Here is a 9520-nt window from a genome sequence, read left to right on the forward strand (position 1 = left end):
GTCAACGAAGCTAGGCAACCTCAACGAAGCACACATCATCTCCTTGAAATTATTACAAATGGTACTTGAACCCAGGTCTATAACACTGTTCTTGAAACACAAAATCCATCACACTGTGATTTTCTTTTAATTTAGCCACATTATACATGCTATTTGTAAACCACATGACATACTGTATATTATCAATTCACAACTTCACTGACTCAATTTAATAATTATATTAAATAATCATCTCGTTTATTTAATTGTTCACAACACTTACCGACTGGTGTGTCTTCTGAGATACTGAAGAGAGCCATATTCCCATTGGTGCTGCTCGGTCCTTTGTCGTAGAAATAGGGAGCATAGTCTGACGTTTGCCCTGGTGGAGAAAAACAAATGAATCGAAATGTGTCACTTGTAACAAAACAGCACTATCAAGCGTATTTACAATCGCAAAAAAAGATAGATGACAATCTATGGATCACGAGTAAACTTTTATACAGTACAGAAATTATAACACATGCTGTCATAATCAATTCAATACTTCTGACACCTGTGGTCCTATTTATATGAATATTCAATTTGAATTATTGTACTCACTTCCTGAAACGGCAGGAAAGCAGAGAGAAACAAGACAGTTCAAAGTCAAAAGAGGTAAAGACAAATATATTATCTAACAGAAGGTAGAGAAAACCCAGTGAACTCCCAATATCAAGACAAAGACCAGGACAGAGAACATAAAAACCTACCCAACGAGGAAGGAAGAGTAACCAAGAAGACTAAGAGAAAAATAAACCCTCTCTTTTTCTTTTGGTTCTTCATCCTGATGGAGGAGGCAGAAGACGGTTTGTCAGGATCATACAGGGTGGAGGTAGAGACCAGGAAGAGGGAGACCGGCTGAGAGACTGAGTGGAACGGAGTCAGTGTCCTTCTGGAGGTGTCTACAATATGCCAGGCATCTCGCAAGACGGCTCAGCTCAGTGTAAGAAGCTGAAGCAGTTTCTCAGAGCAGCCTGGTCTCATAGGCTAGACGTAACATAGTAAATTGTAAATTCAGGAAATTCAAATTAGTATGATATGTTATGTTTGGTATGGTTACATAAGACAGGAGGTTAATTAAGGCAAAAATGAAAGTAGGTTGGTTGGTCGGAGTGAATGGGTGGGCGTATAACGTGAACGTCCAGCAGTTTTCAAAAATCATCACGGACAACTTGAGCATTTAAGCTAATTAGCAACTTTGCAATGAGTTACTACTTTTCAACTACTTTGCAAATACTTAACACTTCCCTTAACCGTAACCTTTAACCCTAAGCTAACGTTAACCACCTAGGGAACATTAGTGGCATAATATTGGAATATCGTACCTTATCATACGTTTAGCAAATTCGCCACATATTGTACAAATTGCAGTTAGTAATATATCGTATGCGTTGTAATTTGTAACATATCATAGGAGATGGACATCCACAAATGAATACACCCCATATGAAACTTAACATACAGAACATTCGGAAAGTATTCAGACCCCTTGACTTGTTCCACATTATGTTATGTTACAGCTATATTCTAAAATGGATTCAATTGTTTTTTTCCCTTATCAATCTACACACAATACCCCGTAATGACAAAGCAAAGCAAAAATACTTAAATATCACATTTACATAAGTATTCAGACCCTTTACTCAGTACTTTGTTGAAGAACCTTTTGTAGCAATTACAGACCCAAGTCTTCTTGGGTATGACGCTACAAGCTTGGCACAACTGTATTTGGGGAGTTTCTCTCATCCTTCTCTGCAGACCCTCTCAAGCTCTGTCAGGTTGGATGGGGGGCGTCGCTGCACAGCTATTTTCAGGTCTCTCCAGAGATGTTTGATTGGGTTCAAGTCTGGGCTCTGGCTGGGCCACTTGAGGACAATCAGAGTCTTGTCGTGAAGCCACTCCTACATTGTTTTGGCTGTATGCTTAATGTCGTTGTCTTGTTGGAAGGTGAACCTTCACCCCAGTCTGAGGTCCTGAGTGCTCTGGAGAAGGCTTTTATCAAGGATATCTCTGTACTTTTCTCCATTCATCTTTCCATCCATCCTGACTAGTCTCCCAGTCCCTGCCGCTGAAAAACATCCCCACAGCATGATGCTGCCACCACCATGCTTCATCGTAGGGATGGTGCCAGGTTTCTTCCAGATGTGATGCTTGGGATTCAAGCCAAAGAATTCAATCTTGGTTTCATCCGACCAGAGTTTTTTTTTCTCATGGTCTGAGAGACCTTTAGGTGCATTTTAGCAAACTCCAAGAGGGCTGTCATGTACCTTTTACTGAGGAGTGGCTTCCGTCTGGCCACTTTACCATAAAGGCCTGATTGGTGGAGCGCTGCAGAGATGGTTGTCCTTCTGTAAGGTTCTCCTATCTCCACAGAGGAACTCCAGAGCTCTTTCAGAGTGACAATCGGCTTCTTCGTTACCTCCCTGACAAAGGCCCTTCTCCCCTGATTGCTCAGTTTGGCCGGGTGGCCAGCTCTAGGAAACTTCTTGCATTTAAGAATGATGGAGGCCACTGTGTTCTTGGGGATTTTCAATGCTGCAGACATTTTTTGTACCCTTCCCCAGATCTGTGCCTCGACACAATCCTGTCTCAGTGCTCTACGGACAATTCCATTGACCTCATGGCTCGGTTTTTGCTCTGTCAACTGTGGGACCTTATATAGACAGGTGTGTGGCTTTCGAAATCATGTCCAATCAATTGAATTTACCACAGGTGGACTCCAATCAAGATGTAGAAACATCTCAAGAATGATCAACGGAAACAGGATGCACATGAGCTAAATGTAAAGTTTACATTTACATTTAAGTCATTTAGCAGATGCTCTTATCCAGAGCGACTTCTCACAGCAAAGCGTTTGAATACTTATGTAAATTAGTTATCTGTTTTTTTACATTTTTAATACATTTGCAAAAACAAATTAAAAATCTGTCTTCGCTTTGTAATTATGGGGTATTGTGTGTAGATTGATGAGGGGAAAAACATGTAATCCATTTTAGAATAAGGCTGTAACGTAACAAAATGTGGAAAAAGTCAAGGGGTATGAATACTTTCCAAATGCTCTGTATGGGCTAAGAAACCTAGCTAAAGAACGTTAGCATACTGCATCAAACTAATTGGACTGTCCCGGATTTACATTTACTATGTTACGTCTACCCCTGAGTCCAAGTTGCTCAGAGCAGTATTAATCCTACCTGTACTTCTTTACTTCAAAGCCACAGCAGACATCTTAGATAGACCTTGTCTACTGCTGCTCTCACACCCAAATGTGAGACTGTTCTCCACAGAGCGGCTAGGAGATGTGTCACAGACTGTTCTCCACAGACAGGCTAGGAGATATCTGTCACAGACAGTTCTCCACAGAGCGGCTAGGAGATGTGTCACAGACTGTTCTCCACAGAGCGGCTAGGAGATGTGTCACAGACTGTTCTCCACAGAGCGGCTAGGAGATGTGTCACAGACAGTTCTCCACAGAGCGGCTAGGAGATATGTCACAGACTGTTCTCCACAGAGAGGCTAGGAGATGTGTCACAGACTGTTCTCCACAGAGCGGCTAGGAGATATGTCACAGACTGTTCTCCACAGAGAGGCTAGGAGATATCTGTCACAGACAGTTCTCCACAGAGCGGTTCTAGAGATGTGTCACAGACTGTCTCTCCACAGATGCAGACTGCAGAGGAGATATCTGTCACAGACTGTTCTTCACAGAGCGGCTAGGAGATATGTCACAGACAGTTCTCCACAGAGCGGCTAGGAGATATGTCACAGACTGTTCTTCACAGAGCGGCTAGGAGATATCTGTCACAGACTGTTATCCACAGAGAGGCTAGGAGATATCTATCACAGACAGTTCTCCACAGAGCGGCTAGGAGATATGTCACAAATCTTTCTCCACAGTGAGGCTCGGAGATATGTCACAGAATGTTATCCACAGAGCGGCTCGGAGATATGTCACAGAATGTTATCCACAGAGAGGCTAGGAGATATCTGTCACAGACTGTTCTCTACAGAGAAGATTTAAGTCTAAGGTGCTTACGGCTGTGAGGTTCAAATAGCACCCTATTCCCTATTTAGTGCAATGCTTTTGACTAGGGCCCATGTGTAAGCGATAGGGTACCATGCGAGTCTACACCCCCAGGCTCAGGGAGCTGTACGGTGCATTCATATTCAGACCCCTTCACTTTTTCCACATTTTGTTACATTACAGCCTTATTCTAAAACAGATGTAATGTTTTTCAGAAATCTACACACAACACCCAATAATGACAAAGCAAAAATAGGTTTAGAAATCTGTGCAAAAAATAAATATATATATATATATATATTATATATATATATATATTATATATATATATTATATATATATATATATATATATATATATATATAACATTTACACACACCCTTTTCTCAGAACGTTGTTGAAGCATCTTTGGCAGCGATTACAGCCGAGTCTTCTTGGGTATGACGCTACAAGCTTGGCACACATGTATTTGGGCAGTTTAATCCATTCCTCTCTGCAGATCCTATAAAAGCTCTGTCAGGCTGGATGGGGAGCGTTCCTGCACAGCTATTTTCAGGTCTCTCCAGAGATGTTCGATCCGGCCTCTGGCTGGGCCATTCAAGGACATTAAGAGACTTGTCAAATCAAATGTTATTAGTCACATGTGCCGAATACAACAGATGTAGACTTCACAGTGAAACACTTACATACGAGCCCTTAATCAACAACCCAGTTAAGAAAAATACACACAAAAATAAAGAAAAGTAACAAATAATTAAAGAGCAGCAGTAAAATAACAATAGCGAGACTATATACAGGGGGTACAGGTACAGAGTCAATGTGGAGGCTATATACAGGGGGTACACGTACAGAGTCAATGTGGAGGCTATATACAGGGGGTACACGTACAGAGTCAATGTGGAGGCTATATACAGGGGGTACAGGTACAGAGTCAATGTGGAGGCTATATACAGGGGGTACACGTACAGAGTCAATGTGCAGGGGCACCGGTTAGTCGAGGTAATATGTATATGTAGGTAGAGCTATTAAGGTGACTATGCATAGATAATAGACAGTAGCAGCGTAGAAAGGGGGGGCAATGCAAGTAGTCTGGGTAGCCATTTGATTAGATGTTCAGGAGTCTTATGGCTTGGGGGTAGAAGCCTGAAGCCACTCCTGCGTTGTCTAGGCTGTGTGTTTAGGGTCGATGTCCTGTTGGCAGGTGAACCTTCGCCCCAGTCTGAGGTCCCGAGCGCCCTGAATCAGGTTTTTAATCAAGGATCTCTCTGTACTCAGTTCATCTTTCCCTCAATCCTGACTAGTCTCCCCTGCCACTGAAAAACATTCCCACAGCATGACGCTGCCACCACCATGCGTCACCGTAGGGATGGTATTGGCCAGGTGATGAGCGGTGCCTGGTTGCCTTCAGATGTGACACTTGGCATTCACGCCAAAGAGTTATACCTCAGAGACTCTTGTTTCTCATGGTTGAAGAGTCATCATGGCTTGGTTTTTGCTCTGACATTCACTGTCAACTGTGGGACCTTATATAGACAGGTGTGTGCCTTTCTAAATCATGTCATATGTAGAATGTATGCACACATGACTGTAAGTCGCTTTGGATAAAAGCGTCTGCTAAATGGCATATTATTTATTTATTTATTTATGTCCAATCAATTGAAATTTACCACAGGTGGACTCAAGTTGTAGAAACATCTCAAGGATGATTAATGGAAACAGGATGTACCTGAGCTCAATGTCGAGTCTCAAAGCAAAGCGTCTGAATACTTATGTCAATAAAGCATTTCTGGTTTTTTTATTTGTAATACATTTGAAAAAAAATTATGAAAACTTGTTTTCGCTTTGTCATTATGGGGTATTGTATGTAGATTAATGAGGATTTTTAATTGATTTAATCCCATTTTAGAATAAAGCTGTAACGTCACAAATTGTGGAAAAAGTCAAAGGGTCTGGATACTTTTCCAATGCGCTGTATATAAATATATATAAATATATATAAATATATATAAATATATATATATTTACTGTAGAGACTCACTCAGACGTGCAGTCATGTGCCTTTCCTCTCTTCACACGTCTAAAAATACGATGTGATGTTCTATGACACGATCACACAGAGTACAGGAAGCAGCCAGTCAGACACCTGCAACGTTCTTCCCAAAATATATGCAGTTACCAGGAGCTTTTTCTTCGTCAATTAAAGGGATACAGATATTTAGTATTATATTTCAACACTGAAATTATAACTCAGTGGTGTATTAACTTTCCTTTGATTTTTGTTTTATGCGTTACTTTAAATGTTCCCAACAAGTGTTACACCTGTGCTGGTTTGGCATCTTGTTAGTGGGAAGGTGTTTCACCTGTGTTGACCCAGGTGACATTTAAAAGTGGCTGGCCCGGTCCTCCTGTTGTCTGGAGAGAGGTGGATGGTTAACACCTTTTAGTGGGTGAGCCCTATTTTTGATTTCTACTCAAACAATCCTTTTATCTGATTTCCCTGGTTTAGTTTTGCTCTACTTTTATTTTGGTTCTTTTCCTGTCTTTTACTTTGGTGTGGGTTTTTCTTTTGTTTCCCTGTTCCTGGGGAAATGTTGTGGTCGCTCGCGGTGGTTGTCTTTGGTTGCAGTTGTTGTTGCTAGGTGAACTTTCAGTGGACACCTCCATGAGCGTATTTCAGAACCCCTCCTAAAAAAAACACCTGTTTAGTTTTGGTTGTTGTCAGTGATTCTCTGTTCGTTCCCCTTTCTGTTTGAGTGACGATTTATTTTCAGGCTGGGGAACGTAAAATTGGCTTAACAGTCATTACACTCGAGACCCCACTGATCCTGACTAAGGCTATGTAGACATGATCCTTGAAAAGGTTATATCTCCACTAGATGGTCAATTCTCTGTTTAAGAACAACAATGTAATCTACTGTATGCAAATGTTTTTGATGCTTCAAAAATACAAATGAACAGTATTGAATGCCATGTGTTGATTTGGATTCAAGAAAAGACACTGGCGCCCACTACTGGTGAGCCTGTCTGAAACAGAACAGCGTAAAGGCAACAGATATCCACAGCGATCGTCAGGACATGTGAAGCTTTCCCATCTCATCTAGCGTTGCGTTCTGTTCCAACCATCTCCAGCCTACCATTTCTATATGTTACAAATGACATACGATCTAAATCGGTACGTATCATACTGTACGTATCCTGATAAATAGTATATGCTACAGTTTAAAACCCAACCCGAGCAGCTGCCACAGCAGGTGTACGCCGGTCTGTTTTCCTAATGAAGCACCTGCTAGTTACACATGTTAGCATCTGTTGCCAGTGCCCTGTTTTTGAGGTTTGAATTTGGGAGGTTCTGAGTGGGGCGGCCATGGGGCAGATGGCGACGAGGATTATCTGACTAAGCCTTTGTCATCTGGTGCTATAAGCTACGCAGCACAGAGCCACGTTGTCTGTGGAGAGATAGGTGGACGGACCCCTTCTGTTCCATGCAGCACATTGCCGTCTAGTTAGACCCAGGGCCACAAAGGTCAGCAGACAAGGTTCAGATGACCTTTAATATTTTCAATATTGCCCCTCTAGGATACCAGTAAAGACTGATCTTATTTTTTTCTGGACTATACATTGGTCTATCGAGTGGCGCAGCGGTCTAAGGCCACTGCATCTCAGTGTAAGAGGTGCCTCTACAGACTCTGGTTTGATTCCAGGCTGTATCACGACAGGCCGTGATTCGGAGTCCCATAGGGCGGTGCAAAATTGGCCCAGCATCGTTAGGGTTTGGCTGTGGGTAGGCCTTCATTGCGAATTAGAATTGGTTCTTATTAACTGACTTGCCAAGTTAAATAAAGGTTAAATGAAACTAAATGTAAATTGCCAGACAGTGCACTAACATCCTAGAACTGTCCATTAACTGTATGTTAATCGCACATTGTTGTACATATTAAATGCAGAACCTACGTTTTACATGACAGTTAGTGTTGGCAATAGCCCCAAAATGAAGGAAATGCCAAATTGGCAGCCCTACCCTACATTTCACATACACACTAAAGTATACCAGCAATCAGATTATAACACATGCTATTGATGTGCCTCAAAAGCATTAAGAAGGAAGAAAATTGCCATAAATAACTTTTAACAAGGCACACCTGTTAATTGAAATGCATTCCAGGTGACTACCTCATGAAGCTGGTTGAGAGAATGCCAAGAGTGTGCAAAGCTGCCATCAAGGCAAACAGTGGCTACTTTGAAGAATCTCAACTATAACATATAGTTGGATTTGTTTAACACTTTTTTGGTTACTGCATGATTCCATATGTGCTATTAATGAGTAGGTGTGTCCACACTTTTGATTGGTACTGAAGAACTGAAGAACTTTCCTACCCCAAAGCTGCATTGCCCAATCAACACTTACTATAGTGGTGACTTGCCAATGTAATATATGCAACTTCCAATTTGCGCTCTGCAACTGAATGACTGTGTTATATATTTTCCACTCTGTAGCACATCCTCTACAGTGAATGTGTTTCTACATCCATAATATGCATGAAAAGCCATCTGACATTAGAATCTAGAAGTGTTGCACCCTCTACTATAACCTTCATGGTTATTATCTGACCCTCTACTATAACCTCCATGGATATCTGACCCTCTACTATAACCTTCATGGTTATTATTTGACACCCTCTACTATAACCTTCATGGTTATTATCTGACCCTCTACTATAACCTTCATGGTTATTATTTGACACCCTCTACTATAACCTTCATGGTTATTATCTGACCCCCTCTACTATAACCTTCATGGTTATTTTCTGACCCTCTACTATAACCTTCATGGTTATTATCTGACCCTCTCTACTATAACCTTCATGGTTATTATCTGACCCCCTCTACTATAACCTTCGTGGTTATTATCTGACCCCCTCTACTATAACCTTCATGGTTATTATCTGACCCTCTACTATAACCTCCATGGATATCTGACCCTCTACTATAACCTTCATGGTTATTATCTGACCCCCTCTACTATAACATTCATGGTTATTATCTGACCCTCTACTATAACCTTCATGTTTATTATCTGACCCCCTCTACTATAACCTTCAAGGTTATTATCTGACCCTGTCTACTATAACCTTCATGTTTATTATCTGACCCCCTCTACTATAACCTTCATGGTTATTATCTGACCCTCTACTATAACCTTCATGGTTATTATTTGACCCCCTCTACTATAACCTTCATGGTTATTATCTGACCCCCTCTACTATAACCTTCATGGTTATTATCTGACCCTCTACTATAACCTTCATGGTTATTATCTGACCCCCTCCACTATAACCTTCATGGTTATTATCTGACCCCCTCTACTATAACCTTCATGGTTATTATCTGACCCCCTCTACTATAACCTTCATGGTTATTATCTGACCCCCTCCACTATAACCTTCATGGTTATTATATGGCCCTCTACTATAACTTTCA

General features: G+C 41.2%; 1 protein-coding gene across 2 annotated transcripts in view; it reads right to left on the minus strand.

Annotated features, from left to right (window-relative positions):
• Positions 1-2843, minus strand: part of LOC118363497 (cadherin-related family member 1-like) — a 43242-nt gene extending 40399 nt beyond the window's left edge. Inside the window, exon 1 of one of the 2 annotated variants that reach the window (XM_052494028.1) lies at positions 263-2834. In XM_052494028.1, the coding sequence (XP_052349988.1) occupies positions 263-299 (37 nt within the window). In that variant the 5' untranslated portion in view covers positions 300-2834. Of the gene's footprint in view, positions 1-262 lie in introns of both variants that reach the window. The other variant, XM_052494029.1, reaches the window with a different exon arrangement.
• Between the last annotated feature and the right edge of the window lie 6677 nt (positions 2844-9520).

This window comes from Oncorhynchus keta, chromosome 3 (genome assembly GCF_023373465.1).
Source record: "Oncorhynchus keta strain PuntledgeMale-10-30-2019 chromosome 3, Oket_V2, whole genome shotgun sequence".
Taxonomy (NCBI): domain Eukaryota; kingdom Metazoa; phylum Chordata; class Actinopteri; order Salmoniformes; family Salmonidae; genus Oncorhynchus; species Oncorhynchus keta.